Raw genomic sequence first — 19,072 nt, 5'->3', positions numbered from 1 at the left:
GGCGAGAGGACGTTTATTGGCACATCCCCAAAGGGCTGGGGAAAGAAAAGGCTTGCAGGTTCCTTGTCACGTGGAGCAAACGGGGGTCTTGGCCTGGGGAATGCAGCTCCCTGGGCCACGGGCAGAGCCACCCGGGAGCAGAGGCTGCCGCGGGGGACTCGGCTTGAGGCCCAGATAAGCGGGGGAACAGAACGGATTCCAGGTGCTCCCAGGATGCTGGAGAGTGCGAAAAAGCCTCTCGGTGAGTCACTGTGCGATAACCACAGCAATAGCTTTCCAACTGGGAGCTTTACATTTTAAAACAACAGGCCCTGTGTTTAAAATGAACATGTTGGGCTGGTAATAGCAGACTCCTGCAGCTATGCAGATGCACAGAAATCAACCTATCATTTTCCCTCTGTAATTAATTACAGGGTACAATTGATGCAGATCTAATAAAAACGCTCCCAGCTGCCAGATCCCTGAGACTGTTGCAAGGGGATGAAAAAAACCTAAAAAGATTAAGGGAGAGTAAAAAGAAGAAGCATTCAAACCACAAGGAAGACAAGGTTTTTCTCAGGAAGATACACCCATGTTCTGAAAAAGATGCTGTACAAAGTACAGGGTACTTAAGTGTCCTCTTAATTATAACAGATGTATTGAAGAATGAAAACAGAAAATGATTTGCCCTGTGGAAAGCTGTATCCTAACCTGAGGGATATTAAAAAAGCTTAGTGTAAACTCAGTAGAAATTAAGGATGCTTAGCAAGTGTTTGGGGAAGCAATTAAGTGGATCCTCCTGCAACACCTCCGTGCCCCTAGTTCAGAGGACAATTGCTGAAGAGCAGCTGCCTTTCCCATCCTTCCTCCGCTCCAAACAACCCCCAACTCGATTTGTTTTGCAGCCGTTCCAGCCTCAACATGAAGTCGGACGACGGGCTGCGGCCAAACTGCAAGAGCGCCCAGATCACGACAGCCATCATCAGCATCCCCACGCCGCCCGCGCTGACGCCCGAGGGCGAGAGCCGCCCGCCGCCCGGCAGCCCCGGCCGCGCCGTGCCCAGCGCCGCCAACGTGGTCAAGGTCTCTGCCTTGTAGGACGTCTCGTGCAGAGAAAGAGGCTGCAAGAGCGGGGCCCCTCTCCCTCCGCGCCTCCACGTTCCTTTTTTTGCTGCAAATTGTGCCTGGATGGACCAACCTGATGTTTCTGTCGCGGAATGAGCAATGGAGACCTAATGAGGCAGCTTCATCAGACTCACCTTGATGCTGTGGACTGAGGAGGAAGGAAAATCCTGCAGGGAGAGAGCTGTGCCACAGTACGGAGGAGGAAGCGCCTGTGGAGGCCGAAGGGAAAGAACCATCATAGCAACGGCAGAGTCAATAAAGAAAACGGAAATATAACACTGTGTATCGCAGCACCTTTTTAAAGGTTTTTAATGGATAATATTTATTCATGAGGAAATGACTGAAAAAGGTGAAAAACAATGGATTTTGTGTTTTTCTTCATGGAGCAGAACCTTTAAACCAACCAAATTTCACTTTTTTTTTCTTTTATAGGAAAAGATTTAGACAAAGAAGCCACCTGTCACAGAAATCTGTTTCCATGCCCCGTTGTGTGTGCGTGCGCGTGTGCAGCAGCCACGTCCGAGCACCACAAAGGGCAGAGCACGTTGGCCTGGCCGGGTGCGCAGCCGAACACGCACGCGGCAGCGGCGCGGCCGCGCACACGCGCACACACACAGCCCTGTTCCACCTGGATGGCATTCTTTATTTAGAAAATTTTGTATTCGCCTTTTAAGTCAATACAGTGCAATTGCAAACTGTGTGTTTGTCTGCTAATTACTGTCTGTGAAAACATATTTGTGGAAAAAAAAACAAACAAAGACAGGCTTTAGTAGAGTTTTAGTCCCACATGGATATCTGCTTTCTATTTTTGTTATCACTTACTTGTAAGACTGACTAGACTATCAGTTCTGTATTTTTAAAAAAAGAAAAATAGGATTCTTTTTTAATATTGTACACAAAAATGGTAAAGAATGAGAAAGCACTGAACTCGGCTACTTCAAGCATTCATAAGTCTGACAGCTGTTCCCTGTAATGTATGCCTATGCCTTTTGGCTTTGTTTTCTATAATATGAATTTGCTAGCACTGGACATACAACCCCTTGTAAATAGTAGCCAAATAATGTCTGGATCTATGCTTGGTAACAGTTAACCCTAGAGCCAAATACCTTGCATGGACAGGGAGTGTTTGGCGTTTTGCAGTCCTGGGGCTCCAGGTGTCTCATCAGTGCTGCTGGGTAAGCTAGATTAGTCATTTTAGTTGGCCAGTCCTGGCACAGGCTCCATCGTGGGCACCCTCTGACAAGGGGGAGCAGTGCTGGAGTCTGGAAACACTTGCTAAGGTTGGACAGACAGAGCTTTCTTTGGCAATTCTACACGTTTGTTTGGGGAAAAGTCACACTTCTGGTAAACCAAAACCTGTGAGTAACTGACTTCCAGGAAGCCAACACTTCTAACCAATCTGTCTACAGCTCTCCTAGAACAGTGTACTGTCAGGAGATACAAGGTCCTGAAATATAACTGTTTTCCCCCTCTAGGAAAAACAGCCTTTTTCTTTGCCTTCCTCAAGCCCCGTTCCCGTTCCGGGCGCGATCGCGGCCGGCAGAGCCGTGAACAGCGTTACCTGCTCCTGCTTCCCGAGCCCCGTCCCGGTCCGGGTGGTTCCCGTGGCCGCGCGCGGCCGCCCTGCTGTGCCGGGCCCTGGAACCCTCGGACCTGCGCGCCAGGGATAGAGAAGGAAGCGTTTCCAGCAGCCCCTTTCTGACAGGGATCTACCAGTACGACACCATTAACAGAGTTATTCAAAGCTTGTTTGAAACCAATTCAGCAAGGGGATTTTCTTTCTTTTTTTTTTTTTTAAAAAACATCTTTCATAATCTATCTTGATGTAATATTTATATACACACACATATAAGCAAACACACACACCCCTACATGTATAGATAAGTAGATGCACACGCTGACTTAAACATATGAGCTAGCAATACGCTTTGTTAGCGTTCCTAACCTAGTAGTCTATAAAGCAGACTCAGTGCTGATGTATTAACTCAATACCCTCCTTAGAAACCTACAGCATTCTAGGAATATTAGGGCTATGGCTAAGCCTTCAATAGCTGCATTAGCTTATAGTCATTTATTGCAAAGCTGTACTATGTTATCCAAAACTATGTTTAGTCCTGTTTTAAATGACTAAAATACTCTGCCTTTGCTGCTTCCTGTAGGAGGTTATTCTGCAGTAAATCTTGCCGTTATTGAGTTTTTTCTTGGTGTTTTAGTCTTTCCTTTGCTTTGTTTAACTTCATGATATCTGCTGTTCCTTTGAACACCCTCAGCCTTATAGATCAGAGCCCTTGTTCCCCACCACTTCCACCCTCCTTTCCACTAGCACAGAATGAGGGGTAATGCTACCAAGCTGTATTCTGCTGTCCCCTTCCAGGGCACAGGATAAGTGATTGCAAAGAGCCAGGGACACAACGTGGACTCTCAGTGCTGCCTTTCTTTTCCCCGATTTACTGTGCAGTGGTAGACAACATTGTTATCCTTGTTCAAAAATGAGCAGCTTGCCTCTTCTACCATTAACTTAGCAGGTATTGCCCCACGCAGTCACTAGCACAGCAGAGACTTTCAGAAAATAAGGACAGACAAAATTAAGGAAGCCTAGAGGAATGAGGCTGGGAATATTTTAAATGGAGATATTACCTCCTTTAAACGCAGTTTTGAAATAGACCTGGAAATTCCTACCCCAGGACTTTCACTGAAGGACTAGGACCGTTTTCTCCCGTAGTCCTCAGTTTTGCCCAGTTCAACCAACATCGCCCCCGAGATACCTGCACTGTTGGGGCACAAACCCCAAGGAGCTGCCCCCGCAGCCTCCGTCACAGCCGGTGCAGGTGGCAGGGAGCTTCTTCAGGCGTTGTGCTGCACCCGGGAGCACGGGGAGGTTCCGCTCCTGACCAGCGTCTGAAAGGCAGAGAGCGCAAAATAACCCGCTCAGTGGGACTGCTCCAAGGAACAGCCACTGCGCTGCTCGTTTCAAACGCCTTCCTCTTCCGCCCAGTTCCTTGCACCATTTTGTAATCTTTCTTCATAACGAAGGAAAAATGGATTGTTTATACAAAAACCAAGTAGAAGGGGCTTATTTTTTTTTCTTATTTTTTTCCTCTTTATAAAACAATATTAAAATACCAAAGGAGCAACACCTTTCTCTGAGCATTTTTTTTTCTCTGAAAAATCCTTCTTGGGAGAATAGTATATTCTCCAATTTTCAGCATGTTCCACTGATACATTTTCTCTCTCCTCAGCTGGCATTAGGCTGCTAATAAAACCAAGCACATTCTATAAAGAAACACCCAACTGGCAAAGTATAAAGACAAATACCTTTCCCAGCCAGGCTTTCACTGCCATCTACACTCTTAAACCCACCTCATTTATTTTTCTTTTCCTTCAAAATCCTAGGATATGCACAAAGAAGAGGCCACAGAAAACACATCTTAGCACATAAAAGTTAACAACAAAAAAGCATAATCCACCACATGCTAGCACAAATCATCCAGGTCAATATACTGCACTGCTTTTTCTAGATCAGATGCAATATTCTCCAGGGAGAAGACTCCCACAGCTTCCCTTAAAAGCTTATTCCAGACTAATAGACTTTAATGTCAAGGAGTTCTCCCCTGATACTCAGCTGCAATTCTTCCCTTATTTTCTTTCCCTTGTTGTCATTATACTCTCTTGCATCATGCTAAATTATTCTGCTTCCCACATGACAAGTTAGCCACCTACAAACATTAGAAGGATATAAAACATTCTACAGCAAGTCCTTATACCACAGAGTACTCTTGTATGTCAAAAAATTATCACTGTTAGAGTGGAGAAAAGCAACACAAAAGGCCATAGAATAAAAGTGAATCTATAATTCAAAAGGTTATACTGGAAAGTCACTTTTATTTTAAAACAGATCTCAGAGCTACTTATTTTGAACCAATGCTACTTGCTTAACCTGAAGGTTTATAACATCCTGGTACTGCAAACCAGCCCTTTACCACTTTAATTTAGATAGCTTTAGAGGTATATGCATGAAAGCCAAGTTAGTACCAGCTAAAGGAAGAAGTGTTTGTTCAAATATTTTGCTTTTGTAAGTAGAAAGGATATAAACTTATTGTATCTCATAGATACTATAAAGCAGATTCAATACATTAAAAACTGCAACATCCCTTTGATCTTGTTTCAATGGATTATCTATGCCAGACTACAGCAGTTACAAGTCAGCATTCATGGATAGTTTCAGAACATGTCTCAATGTTGTAGCTTTAAATTGAAGATTTTATTCTGCCTTTACAGTTAGGTGAATAATACACCTTTTCCACGCAACTTATCAAACATATCTTAACCCATTCAAAAATTACTTATATGTCTTCAACACTTTGATCAACTGCACTAAACATGATTTCAGAACTCAAATTTTTAGGCTTCATATTTAATGATGCCATAAATGCCTTTTGTAATAGTTCTGTTCTTCTAAAACTTTAAATTAATCCCAAGACGTTGTGCAGACTGACTGCAGCTAAGGAAATTAGCATCAGGAACGCAGTTCTATTGCTAATTGTCTTGATGAATCACTAAGTGACCTCGAAGAAGTCATTTCACCTCTCTTTGCCAGTTATACAAATTATACAGAATTTAATACCTCTTTTTCCATAAGGGACATTTAATTCATGAACATTTACAAAATACTCTAGAGAACTTTGCAGAAAGTTTAGTAGAGAAATACTACTACTACCATTTAGAGTGCAAAAACTGTGCCAGAAAGCTTTTGGGAGGATCAAAAGACCAGATGACAAAGAGTTTGTGAAAATTCCTTCTCCAGTTTTGTTTTCAGTCAATAGTCTGTTAGTTTTGTGTATGTGTGTGCACGTCTTTCTATTATGATTTTAACTACTGCTAGTCATACACACAGCTGCGTGGGTGAGAATAACCCCACTGAATGCTCTTCTCACTTGTGTTGCAACTCTGACCAGAGCTCCCAGGAGCTCCCCGGACCAATGAAATACCTTAAACATGTGATGGAATATTTTTGATGATTAGTAAGGCATTCCAATGCATTGGTGTTTTCTTTAGGAGTTTCGTCATAAGCTCTCAACCTTATTATTTTCTATTTTCGTACTATAATAAATGGGCTTTGCTTACATCAAAAAGGACAGATACAAAATGTACTGTATAAAACTGCAGGTAGCTTCATTTGAGAACAACTTTCTAGAAGAACCAAGTTTCCTGTTGTCTTCTTTTGGAATTGTAGTGCATATGTTGAAACTTGTATATCATTTACAGTATTGAGTCTTGTGCCACTGCTGTACCTGATGTATCCAATCTGGATTAAACAGAGTATGTGCCACAAATACTAAGACGAGGCTGTAGATTTCTTCAAAAAAAAATACTCGGGAGGGTTTTTGGGAGCATTTTGGGGTTTGACCCAAGTCACTCACCTTTGCTTATTTGAAAGTTCTTAGTATTTAAAACCATAATTAATGACAACAGTATGACCACTGCTGAAAACAGACATGATAGCACAGCAGTGTATAGACCTAAGTGTATTTCTTAAAGGAATCTCCTTTTGAATGACAGTTGCAACAATTTTGCTGTGACACAAGGAGGCAGACAAAGACAAAAGACACAACAAGACAAAAAAGGGACAAAGTCACCTTTCCTAAAGCGTTAGGAAATTTAAAAAGCACACCTTACATTATTCTTTTAAAAGAGGCAGTCTGGCCCTACAAATTCTCTTCAGAATGAAGTCTTGCATTCTAATCTGCAGACAGTCAGTTCGCTTCAAGGGCAAAACAGGTTAAATGGATTTCATATTTAACCATAGGGAAGCATCACTTTACAAGGTATTAATTATTTTAAAATGTCAAAATACTCTAAATAGAAACTGGGTTCTATTATTACAGGAGCTCCAACGTCTACCAGCAGCTCCTACTAACATCCCAACTGACACGAGTGCGTTTTACTGCTTGCAGAAGAGCTGACACCCACTAGGGGACCCCCTTTCCTTACCTGAAGGGAGCAAACGCCCGTAGCGGAGGGTAAAGATCACACCCAATTTTATGTTCAATTTCTATGCTACTCTTATGCTAGTTTCACAATTCTCCTGCCGAGCGAAGACTCTGAAGTGGGTACCATAGAGGTTGGAGCCACTATTTCACGGGAAGTTCTCAAAAGCAGCAGCAGGGTCCTCGCAGGATCTACAGCTAGCACTGCAACAACATTTAGAACACACACAGGGATTTATTTAAATCATCGGAATGAAAACTTACATTTCTCAAAAGGAATTCTGCTTCACTGAAAAACTGCTTCAGCGATCCCAAACATAAAGGTGGGAATAAATTCTGAGAGTCGCTCAGAAGAGTCAATCCAGCACCAATATCCTAAAGCCAAGCAGTACTCCTGAACCTCTCCTGCTTCAACACAGCTAGACTCAAAAACACTGCAACCCAAACAGGAAATACTAATTAGTTTTAGTATTAATAAGTAATTTCATATCTAATTAAAGCTTTCTAGTAAGCGTGGCAAGTCTGATAAGGCTGCATCCATAGAGACAGACCAATTATGATAGCTGCACATATTACACATAATTAAACCATCCTCTACTGCACAGCTTGTGATACACCTAGCTGTTATTTATATAGTGTTAATTAACCTGACTAAAATTATCCATATATACAGTGAGATGCAGAATGGCTGCTGCTTAACTGGCAGACAGTCATTGCCTTCTGTTTAAGATCTCTAGCTATAAGCAGCAACTTCGGTGAATTCACATTCACCTAAAATTTATATAAAAAAAACAAAACAAATAAAACTGAGATGGGTTTAGAATTTTTTCCTTTCTACTGAGACTTCTTACACATAAGTGACTGCCTTCCATCTTCATTTACCTCTTATTTTAAAGATTGCAAGTGAACATCCAGCTGTATCATTCATTTCTGTTTATTGAGAACTTGTTGTAACACCATCACTTGGAATGCATATAAACATTTGCCTAGATATAACTTGCTTTTCAAAAAAAAAAAAAAAAAAAAAAAAAAAAAAAAAAGAAAGACAACATATTTTTCTTCCAACTTAAACAACGCGTCCCCGGAGTTGCAGTTACACTTGCAGGTAGGTCCATTCCCTGCACCAGCCCAGCAGCAGCATCAACCATCATCTCTCAGCAGCTCTTGCAGATACACCGCGTTGACGTGGAAGGCGTTCGCGCAGCTGAAGTGGCTGTAGCTGTTCCTGTAGTGCCTGCGAGACGCCGCAGCGTAGTAGTTTTGCCACGCTTGATAGTAAGATCTCCAGTACTTCTTGTAATTCCAAGATTCATGGGGAAAGCCAGGAACACAGTCACCCCAAGGGCTGCCCGAGCTGTTGTCTTCAGTTTCTTCCAGATGTGGGCTAGGGAGTTGGTGGTAATTACTTCTCTTCTGTTTACCATTTTGTTTCAGAACTTTCTTTTTCATTTGATTTGGCTTTGACACTTGTGATGGCTCCTGAGGCTCCTCTGGCGCAGGAGAGAAGCTTGTAAAACTCTGACCTGTGCTGGGAACATTCCTTTCTGGTACATCTGAGAACGCTTCAAAGCATGAGTTATTTTCCCTGCTATTAGAGGAGGCCCTGGAACTGTACGAACTATCACTATCCACAAACACATCATCATTTCCTACTGCCTCTACAGTATCTTCCACATCTTTACACTCTACAGCACCATTTCTGGGAAGTGCACATGGCTTTTCCGGGCCTGAGTAACTTCTTAAAATTTCCACATCCCTCTCCAGTCCTTCTTTAAGGAAATACTCATAGTCTTCAACAAACTCTGAGAAACTCCAGGAATCATTGTGCCTTTGGGTTTTGAAAGTTGACAAGCATGGAATTTTAGGAAGATCTAAGGCATCCTCATCTGCAGCCTTAGCAATATTTTGTATCTCCGTTTTGGAGACAGCTCCTACTTGATTCCTCTGTTTTGTGCTGCAATTGGAAGTTTGCGGGTTACTTTTTTCTATTTTTGCTGAATTTGTGCATCTTTTTGTTTTTTGCTTCGGAGTCTTCTTTGGCCTGTCCACAGGACGATCACGAGGAAGATCAGGATGAGCCCGGGGTATCTCTGCCACGTGACTTTGGGCTGGTGGCTCTGTCGGTTCCTCTGGGCCAGGCAGCACAGTGTCAGAACTCACGGAAGCATCTGTGTGTGCAGCAGCTTTGACTTCTACCTCCCAACCTTCAAACTGATCCATCATTCCAGGAGGAATGGGCTCTGCATGAGAGGGAAACAAGCAGGCACTCAGTAAGTGCAGCCCTCCAACAAAGCAACTCCAACAAAGCCAAGCTTTACAGAACCACCAATAATACAGTAAAGGATGTTAAGCCAGGGCTATAAACTCATCTTTTCACTTCTTGAAAGAGCTCAAATAGCCAGAACATTTTCTTCACAGAAGTCATCAAGAAGCTTGAATAACACAATAAGCAACGGACTATGAACAGGCTTTCTAGCATATTGTACTCAGACTAAAACATGAGGAAGGATAAGTAAGTTCCTAGCAAAACACACCTGGTCTTCTGACAAAGCCTGTGCAGCAAGTCTGTCGTTCCAATTCTTTCTTTCTTTCACTACAGCCTGAGAAAGGCTTAGTACTAGACAAGAACTGCTGTTCTGTAACTTGCTTCTGTGTTAGGACAGTTTCTGGAAATCCATGTAGCTATGTAGATGCCTGAACAGCAGCTGGATGCCAAGCTCCTTCTATGCCCAGACCCACGGACATTCCTCAAGTTCCCCTGCCCTGCACAGCTGCAGCAGTTGCCCATTCACAGCAGGTCAGCAGCACTGGGTGCCAACCATCTGGCTGCACTAATTAACACAGCTGCCTTTGTTAGGGGAGGTGGCTCTCAGTTCCCTGGGGACTGCACTGAGCACTGAATTAGCAGCAGAAAACAGCCGACAAAATACCACAGCTGCACTCCCAGGGCACGACATACCTGGCAAGGGAAGAAGTCGAAGATTACATTTCTGTGCAATTTTCATCATCATGTTTTCCTCTTCTCCACGGCAGCAGTATGTCACAGACAAACCCAGAGTTCCTATGGTACACAGTAGAAACAGTTACCCAACGAGACCTCCCCCCGCCAAAAAAAAAAAAAAAGAAAAAGAGCTCAAGCTCAGTAACTTGACATTATGTCATTGTTTTACCAAAGCGTCCAGCTCTGCCAATGCGATGCATGTATGTTTCCCAATCCACAGGAACATCCAGGTTGATGACCAGATTCACTTTTTCAGCATCAATTCCACGAGATGTCTTGGGAAAAACAAGAGGAGAGAATAAGTGAATATACCGAGCAAATCTCTCAAGAGATATCCCAACACACTGAGGGCTAAGTGCTTTTTGAGTAACTTCTATTCACTGCAACACGCTACACAGCGGCCAACTCTCCAGTCAGCTCTGATACACACAGAACTAGGATGAACATGGGGACTGTGTGACTGCAGGATCGTGTTGCTTGTGACTTCTGCACAGACAAATACAAATGTATTTCTTCCCAACACCAAAAGCTCTAATCCACAGCATGACAGAACCCCAAGCTAGTAGCTGAAGACAAAAACCACCAACCACAATAAAAGCTGTTCAAGTCTCAGACAAGAAACATCACCCCTGCTTCACCTAAAGCTGCTTGAGGTTTTACTGTTGGGAAGCACACTGTACAAAACAAGCTACTGTGCGACCACCTCTATTCCACTGCAAAAAATCTCCAAATCTCTATAATCCAACAGAAATTCTACCCTTTCTCATCTGTTTCAGAAACAACAATTTCTCTATTGTATAATGAGAGCATGCCTTACAGTACTCTTCAGTCACATGTTTTATCAATATGTTTAAGATGCATTCAATTCCAAGTCAAATTTAATGCTGAGAAATAAATTTCTATGCAAATCTTACATATGCTACCAAATACCAACTCACCAAGTCTGTGGAAATAAGAACTCTACAGTGGAATTGTTTTAATTTAGCCATAGCATCAAGTCGCTGACTTTGATTCATGCCACCTACACAGACAAAAATAAACATTTAGAAATTGATATAAACATTATAAACAGATTATCTTCCTTTGTTTCTTGCTCTTCATATTCTACAAAACACTTCTTGGTAAACCACAGAGGAGATCAATCAAAATCTGATCTCAAGACTACAAAGCTACAAATCAAACTTTTACACTGAACATTCCCATTTTAGGTCAGATGTATGCACAAACTTCAACCTAGAGAATCACAAAATTCCAAACACACTTACCGGAAATGCACTCAGCAGGAAAGCCTTTGGATGTCAGTATTTCTGCTAGATGCTGAGCCCTAACAGGACACACGCAATGGAAATTGTAAATAAACTAGTTGCTTAGCAGTATCAAAACAATACTAGCCCTAGCAGCCAATATGACCTTTTTAACAACAAGCTATTGCTTACAGACAAGTATTTCATCCCAAAATTGCCAGTTTCCTCCTATGGCCAAATCAGTTGCCTTAAATTTTGCAGACCACACTGGGAAAGTGCAACGGGATAAGAATTCTCACATCAGCCTACACAATGCACAAGGCAACATCACGACAAAACACATTCTTTTCAATGTTTCATAGTTTTTACACATTTTGACTGTTTCAGTTATGAAATTTGAATAGCTTTAGTTTTAGCTTAGTTTGAGCTTTACTTCTGAGGCCTTTCCAAGTTACATTTCATGACTATTATAGCTGCTTCCTTCATACATTTTTTTTCAGATTTATTACCTGCTATGCAGATTTGAGAAGACTAAGGCCTGATTAAAGGGAATCTTGCTGAACAGCTCCTGCACATGCCGGACTTTTTCCTCAAACGTCTTATGAGGAAGTGGATGGGAATTGACAATTTTGTAATACTGCTTCAAGCCTAAGGAAAAAAATGATCAGATTATACTACAGCACCTATCTTTATCAAAGCCATTGTCGCTGTAAACACTCATGTCATTGCAACTAGAAGAAATGCAAAGTTAAACAGAGGTACCAAGTAAGAACCTACGGGATACTTTTCTTAAAAGAGCAGAATGTTTTAAGTTTTGGAAAAAACACATTAAAAAATCAACGATGACATTAATTAATATAGCAATATTGGGAATAAACACTTGGTGAACTAATTGATTCATCTACAAAGAAAAACGATAAGAAATCACAAGTGTTAAAGCGCATACTTTGGTCTTATTATATTCCTATTAGTCTGTTTTATATCAAATGAACCTTACACTTACCAAGGAGACTCGGATCAGTGGGGTTCAGCCTCACAAACGTTGGATCTCTCATGTACCTGGTCAGAGCATCAGCTAGTGATTCAGGATAAGTAGCTGAAACAGCCAACATCTGCTTGTTGGCTGGCAGTGAAGAATAAATCCAGCTGTCAAAGAAGGATGGTTATGAGAAAGACTGGCAAATATGCATTTCATCTGTTAAGTGTGGGGGATGAACATTTTTCTTACTTGATTTGTTCCTGAAAGCTACCTTCCTCCAGAAGCTTGTCTGCTTCATCAAGAATGAAGAGACGGATACTGGCAGTATTCAAATAATCCAACTCTATGAGTTGTTTTATTCGACCTACAAAAAAAACACAAAAGTAAACCAGGCTTCGTAAATATTAACTGAATCATTCTAATCGAGAGACTTTTAATACTTACTCTTTTAAAAAGGTTTTCAACAAGCTTTTTTGAAAAGGCATATTCAGAATAATCTCTAACTCAGCCTAATCATTTTAGCACTGGCCTTTGAGACTCATGTCTATTAATAAAAGAAGAAAAATACCAAGATTTCAAAAGCGCAGACTACTGTAAAGAGCAAAGCGTGGGAGTGTTGAGTAAGCTGAGGTGTGCCCGTACCTGGGGAGCCAACTGCAATGTGGCACTTCTTCAGCCTGACCTTGTCCTGGCTCAGAGGAGTCCCTCCAATGAAGACATGGCACTCCAGACCTTCCATTTTTATTCCGATGGCCATGATGACGGCATGAATCTGTACAGCGATCTCTCTCGTCGGAGCCAGGATGAGAATCTGCGAGGGGCAAAGGGTGAGCCTTGGAGAGGTGCAGGACGATTCAAACGATTAAGGCAGAGCACCCAGCCCGGGCACCTCCGTTTTCACAGCACAATCAACAATAAAGTTGCCTGCTAGGGGCTCACACGTGCTGCCAAGGGCTGAACGACACAGCCCCAGCACGAACCAGAATGACTTCCACCGCAGCACACCTCGTGCAGGGGTGCTGCAGGGGGGGCGCGCCGGGCAGCCCCACGCGTGACCCACCTGCGTGGCCGGGCACTCCAGCAGCAGCGCGTCCAGCGCGACGGCGGAGAACACGCAGGTCTTGCCGGTGCCGGACTTGGCCTGCACGATGAGGTCTGCAAGAGAGCGGCGCGAGGGCGGTGAGCGAGCGCGGCCCGGCCCGGCCCCCGCGGCGCAGCGCCCCGCGCCTCACCCAGGCCGCAGCGCCCCAGCGGGATGGCCTTCAGCTGCACGGGCGAGGGCCGCTGGAAGCCGGCCGCCTGCAGCCCCGCCAGCACCGGCGCCGACAGCAGCAGCGAGCCGAAGTCGCAGGGCCCGCCGGGCACGAGGACGTCGCGCGTGCGGAGCGGGGCCCGCGGCGGCGGCGGGGAGCGCGCGGGCGGCGGCGGGGAGCGCGCGGGGGCCGCCATGGCGGGAGGCGAGTCCGGCCCGCGCGCGGCTTTGTGCGCCGCGCCGCGCACGCGCACTGAGGGGCCGCGCACGCGCACGCGCAATGAGGGACGGCGCATGCGCACGCGCACCGAGGGGCCGCGCCGCGCTCCGAGGGGCCGCGCACGCGCACTGAGGGACGGCCCGTGCGCACGCGCACTGAGGGGCCGCACAAGCGCATTGAGGGGGGCGCCGTGCACGGAGGGGGCCGCACACGCGCACTCAGGGGGCCGCGCACGCGCACTCAGGGGGCCGCCGTGCACCCGCACTGAAGGGCCGCGCACGCGCCCTGAGGGGCCGCGCGCGCTCCCTGAGGGGCCCCGTCGCGCACGCGCCCTGAGGGGCCGCCCCGCGCCGCGGGGGGGCGCTGATCGGCAGAGCGTTACCGGCCGCGCGCGCCAGAACGGGGGAAAACGGCGCAAAGGCGTCGCGGCCGCGCGACAGACGTCATCAGTGACGCAGTGCAGCGGTGCGGCGCTTTGCCCTGTCTGAAATCCCTTCCCTGCCGTCCGGAGCAACGGGATGAATCCCGCGCCCGGTTCCCCCGGGTCTCCCCGCAGTCCGGCTGCGTGGGTTGGTGTGTGCGGAGGAGTGGGACGGGGTGTCAACCCCACGGGTGGGTTGGTGTGTGCGGAGGAGCGGGGCCGTCCTCGGGGACCGAATTTGGCTGCCCGCGGAGCGCGCCCCGTCACCAGCTCCCGCGGATGCTCCGCACAGCCGGCAGATGCGTCCGGTGTTAAATGGGTTTGGGTTTTCAGTAGAGTAAATGACGGATGAACTTCTGGTTTACCAAAGCCAACAGATTCATCACATTCCAAGGGGGGAATATTAATTCTCACTGTGGCTTTCTCTGTACAGCATGTATTAATTCTGATTTTCTAAGGCCATTTTCTACTAAGTTTTTCTTACCTAATGCCACTGCTTGCTCCCTGTAGGGATATCTCCTTCCTTTTATTTTTCATAAGAATTCAAAACCCACTCCTTTTCCTTACGTCATCCCCTTTTTTGGCTTCCTGCCCTCTCCAGGCTCCCTGTGTGGTGCTGCACACTCTCGTCTTTTCCTCCAGCAACATTTTCCTCCTTTTCCCCCACAAAGTGCCATAATTCCTGATCCTGCTGCCCGTGCTCCTTGGAAGGAAGGGTCTCTTGCTTGTAGATGGAGCTGTGAGACAGCGGCACCCCCTCCAACCTCCCCCGTTTCCAAGCGCTCCCAACACGCAATGTGGAGCTCCGTGGTCTGCACAACATTGAAAACAGACTTTGTTCAGTGAAATCGCGCTGCTCGCTGCATCTTCACAGCACGTCTTGCTGCATGCACCTGCACAGCGGATCTGGCAGACTCCCTTATCCCTTGCAGTTCTGTCCTATTAGGAATAGGATATCTCAAAAGCGACGGGAGCAGATACTCCCTCCGCGGGATCACGAGGAAGCTGCAAGGGACTAGGAGAGGGGACAGACGCTGCCCCCCTGCCAGCGAGTTGGCTGCTTTAGCCAGAAGCAGGTTGTCTGCCTGGGGCTAATCATTGCAACGCTCTTTGCAGCTCATTTCCTGGGGGGACCGTTCACCGACATGAGCATCTCCTGTTGACTCCCCGCTGTGCAGCTCAGAGGTGCGTTTAGCCACACACAGGCAATTAATGACTCTATATAAAAGCAATCCTTCAGACGCAGGCACATAAAGCCATTCTGCTAAGCAGCCTTTCACCCGCTCCTGGGATTACGTGTCCTACGAACAGCACGAGAGCTTCAACACAGGTACCACAGAGGAGGAAGCGTCTCTGGAGCAGGAGCAGCGCGGAGCGATCCGGAGCCTGGTGCAGGAGCGCTAACCAGCCAGGGTCTGGAGCACGGAGAGAAAACGCGGCTCAAGGCGGGCGGGAGGGCGGACCGGGCGCAGGAACGAGTTTCCTGTTAAACACTCCAAGTCTGGGATGCTGGAAATACAATAGCCCAGCGTTCACCCCAGCAAAGGCCCGTTGTATTAGGCTGTTGTATTCACTCTACTTACCGCCTTCTGTAGAGCACTTATTTCAAATTGTGCTTAAATTAAACGTATCAGCTTTTATTGTCATTGCAGTTTAGAGGATCCCATTCATGGTGAATTGGAAAAATCTCAGCAGTGGCTTCCACTGCATGAGTGCGTCCACGGCTGCAGTGTCTGTGCGCTGCCAGGCAGTCTGAGTGAGTCTTAAAGGCTCTTGGTGCAGCGCAGTCTCTGTGAGTCTTTTGAAATTCTATCATATTACCGATAGCAAAAAAAAATCTCAAAATTCCTATTCGTATTAATTATGATCTTTTTACACGAATATCTGAGTACCAACCAAGAGCAGGCCCCATCCTGTCACACGTGTAAACAAGAGGCGAGTTCTGCTTTGGGAGCAAACCTGTGCGCGCGGGAGGGACAGATGGCAGGGGAGGGAGGCAGAGCTAACGGGATCGCTGCGCTCCAGCAGCCTGTTACCTCCAATTAGTGTTCAGCTTTTAGGTGGATATTCCCAGTTGGTCCTAAAGGGGAAATAAGTCTCAAATATGAGATAATTATGTCTGGATAAATCTGGGAGGAGAGACAGACAGGGAGACCTGGACAGAACGAATGGTTTGATTAAAGACGGCCTCTCATAACCCCCTTAAATTGATGAGATTTAAACAGGCAGTGAAGAGCAGTGCAGTGTCCGCACCCACGGGAGGGACGGGCAGGGGGATAACCCAGCTCCACACCGGGAATTGCTTCCCTGTTTCCTGCGGTCCTGCCACTGCTCCGGGGATTTGCACACACAGGTCACTGCTCTCCGTGCTGAGACGCTGTTAAGAGGCCACGGAGACGCCGCAATTGCCCGAATTCCACAAGAGGCTGCTCCTTCTGTACATGATGTTCTCCATGTCCAGCAGGAGGGGGGTCCTTGGGAGACACAGCCGCCGGGTTCTGTCCATGCGGAGCGGCACCGGCACCGGCACCGTCCTGGTTCCCCTCCGTTTGGCTTTGGCTGCGCTGGGTCGCACCGAGGCCCCCTCCCGCCGTCCCTCCTTCCCTGCGGCTCCACGCAGCCGGATCCGCTCTGCCGCTTCCTCTGCTCCCGCACGATTCCCAGGCTGGATCCGTGGGCTGTGCCGATTCCCCTAACCAGCCCTGGAGCCCTTTGCTGTCCTCGCAGCACCCGGTGTTCCACACAGCTCCAGAGGCGCTGCAGGACGTGCCCACCTGGCCAGGCACAACAACGAAGCGGGTTCAATTCCGCCTGTGCCGCGTGGGGACGGTCCTGGGGCAGGCGCAGGGGACACCAGACTGTCCGTCTGGAGAGCAGATGCTCAGATCTTAAAAGCTTTCCCTGCTCGTCTAATGAAATTCATCTGCGGCTGCTGCCTTAAACCCGGTACCTGTTGCAGATTGTGGCTCTGCAGCTGCTGATTTCAAAACGTGAATATTCTGCCGTGAGCCAGGAGTGCCTCGGCTCCGAGTTTCAGCGCAGAGCGTACACAAGGTGCCTCAGTAGAATGCTGGTTATCAGGCATGTTTTGGACTCGAACAGTTCCACGGAACAGACGAGCACGCGGTGCACCAACCCCTGCGCTCCTGCGTCCAGCGCTGCGGATCGCCCTGCTCCGTCCAGAGCACCGCACGGAGCGCAACGGGATCATCCCGGCTGCACCGGGACGGGCTGCGGCCGCCACGGAGACCAGGGCTGATTCCCGGGAACTCGCTCTTCCTCCGTGGAGAACGCGGCTACGTTCTGTCCCCATCGGATCAGCAGCTTTGCTCCCGAGATGAGGAGGCCTGAACAGTTGCAGAGCTCATGCAGAATGTCTCCCGTCCTGGGTGCTGACAGGGACATGGGCACAGAGTAGAGCAAAAGGAGGTTTTCATTCCTCTTCCAGGAGAAACGCTGGCAATTTTGGCATGCAGAATGATGCTACTGTACTATATAGAAGTAGTAGACACACATGTAAAAGAGCAATGTACAATGCAGTTGTTGAAGGGGGGAAAAGCAAGCGTAAATAACAGCCCTCTATAATTTTAGATAAGGTTTTATACCAAAGTTTGCTAAATTATTTTCAGTTAGTATGAATAAGATTTAGGTCACCAAAATGCAGCCAGCTGAGAGGTGATACCACAGTTCCTTAATACCGCATAGCCCAGGGAATGGCATAAGGCGTTTTCCTCTCCCAGTACAGGGAATATTCTTACCCCATAACACAGAATGTCATGGACTGGCTTTTGGCTGGGGCAAAGTTAAGTTTCAGTCTGACACAAGTGAATGAGGTAGGGGCACCACAGGGTCTTCAAAGCTCTCCAGTGCAAACAGCTCATGCAACGAGTAACCTACCGGAATTTACCTCCTCATGCACAGAATTAAATTTTTGACATTAGACCCTCACCCATGTGTGCGCTGGCTGTTTGTGCCTGGCTGGATTTAAACAAGGACGGATGCAATTCAGGTCATACCATCACCTCCCTGGGAAGAAATTGAGAGAGCTTTGCCTTGGGTGTGCAGGAAAGGAAAAAGGGAAGAAAATGCAGAGATAACCGTGGATGTTCGTTCAACAAGAACAGCCAAGTGCAAGCACTGAGAAACAAGATCAATGAACTGAAACACAACGAATGAGATAAAGTAACTGTCAGCTGGGAAGGGCCGGATGTTTTCTGGAATAGGAAGGAATGAGGCATTTTATGTAAGCTGAGTACACCGCTCTGAAGGCATATTCTATTTTTGCCCACAGGTCCCAGTTTTTCATTTTATGTTGAAATAAGCCATGTAGGCTTCTGCTTAGAGGAGTTTTATTCTCAACTCTTTTTTCTCAGAGACCTGATTTCTGCATCGCGCCATCTGCTCCCCATCGACACACTGCGGAGGGACTGTAAATGGAAGGGAGCTGAGGGCCTGGCGTGAAGAGTCCCCGCTGCTTTGAACCAGTCCTCCGAGCAGAAGAGAAAAACGTTGCTTAAGGGGGAAAGTCTACTGAGGAAAAAAAAAAACAATTTTTCTCCTCTTGCAAGTTCCCAGCAGTTTTGAGACGCATCTTTCCTTCATTCCATACCTGCAAATGCCTTCGTTGGCCTCGTTGGACAGGAGCGAAATCTGAGGCTGAAACAGCAGTGAAACCAACAGCCCCAGACAGGAGCAGGCGGAGGCCGGAGCTGCTCCCTGCTCCTGCTGACGGATCACGCGGTTCCTTGTCTCGCAAGGGCTATCTATAAGTGATTCTATGACTATAAGTGATTCTATGACTATAAGTGATTCTATGATCATAAGTGATTCTATCGCTGCTCCCTGGGACTGCCAGCGCCGGGGC

The 19,072-nt window shown here is 46.7% G+C and overlaps 2 protein-coding genes across 2 annotated transcripts in view; one reads left to right on the top strand and one right to left on the bottom strand.

The window, feature by feature from the left end:
• KCND3 (potassium voltage-gated channel subfamily D member 3) overlaps positions 1-1,077 on the top strand; it is a 79,036-nt gene extending 77,959 nt beyond the window's left edge. The window contains exon 8 of the mRNA XM_088538909.1: positions 885-1,077. Coding sequence (XP_088395035.1) covers positions 885-1,077 — 193 coding nt within the window. The remainder of the gene's footprint in view (positions 1-884) is intronic.
• A 7,154-nt stretch (positions 1,078-8,231) lies between these two features.
• On the bottom strand, positions 8,232-13,764 carry DDX20 (DEAD-box helicase 20). The gene is made up of 11 exons (XM_088538934.1): positions 13,548-13,764; positions 13,376-13,470; positions 12,958-13,126; positions 12,565-12,679; positions 12,340-12,482; positions 11,846-11,984; positions 11,358-11,416; positions 11,031-11,113; positions 10,262-10,367; positions 10,051-10,152; positions 8,232-9,331 (listed from the first exon to the last, which is right to left on the bottom strand). Exons 1-11 carry the CDS (start codon positions 13,762-13,764, stop codon positions 8,232-8,234), a joined length of 2,328 nt encoding a protein of 775 aa, XP_088395060.1.
• Positions 13,765-19,072: the final 5,308 nt, after the last annotated feature.

The sequence above is a fragment of the Tinamus guttatus genome, unplaced genomic scaffold (assembly GCF_059628265.1).
Source record: "Tinamus guttatus ecotype Peru unplaced genomic scaffold, ASM5962826v1 Tinamus_guttatus_pri_ptg001272l, whole genome shotgun sequence".
NCBI lineage: Eukaryota > Metazoa > Chordata > Aves > Tinamiformes > Tinamidae > Tinamus > Tinamus guttatus.
Note: the sequence above shows the minus strand (reverse complement) of the source record. Positions and strands in the feature narration are given on the sequence as shown.

Bases quoted from the DNA above. Each gene is read 5' to 3' on its own strand.
- DDX20 (XM_088538934.1), bottom strand. From the start codon at position 13,764: ATGGCGGCCCCCGCGCGCTCCCCGCCGCCGCCCGCGCGCTCCCCGCCG. The intron at 12,483-12,564 runs GTAAGAAAAATG...CTTCTTTGACAG, and splicing joins AGCTTTCAGGAACAAATCAA to CTGGATTTATTCTTCACTGC. The intron at 11,985-12,339 runs GTAAGTGTAAGG...TTTTTTCCTTAG, and splicing joins CACTGATCCGAGTCTCCTTG to GCTTGAAGCAGTATTACAAA.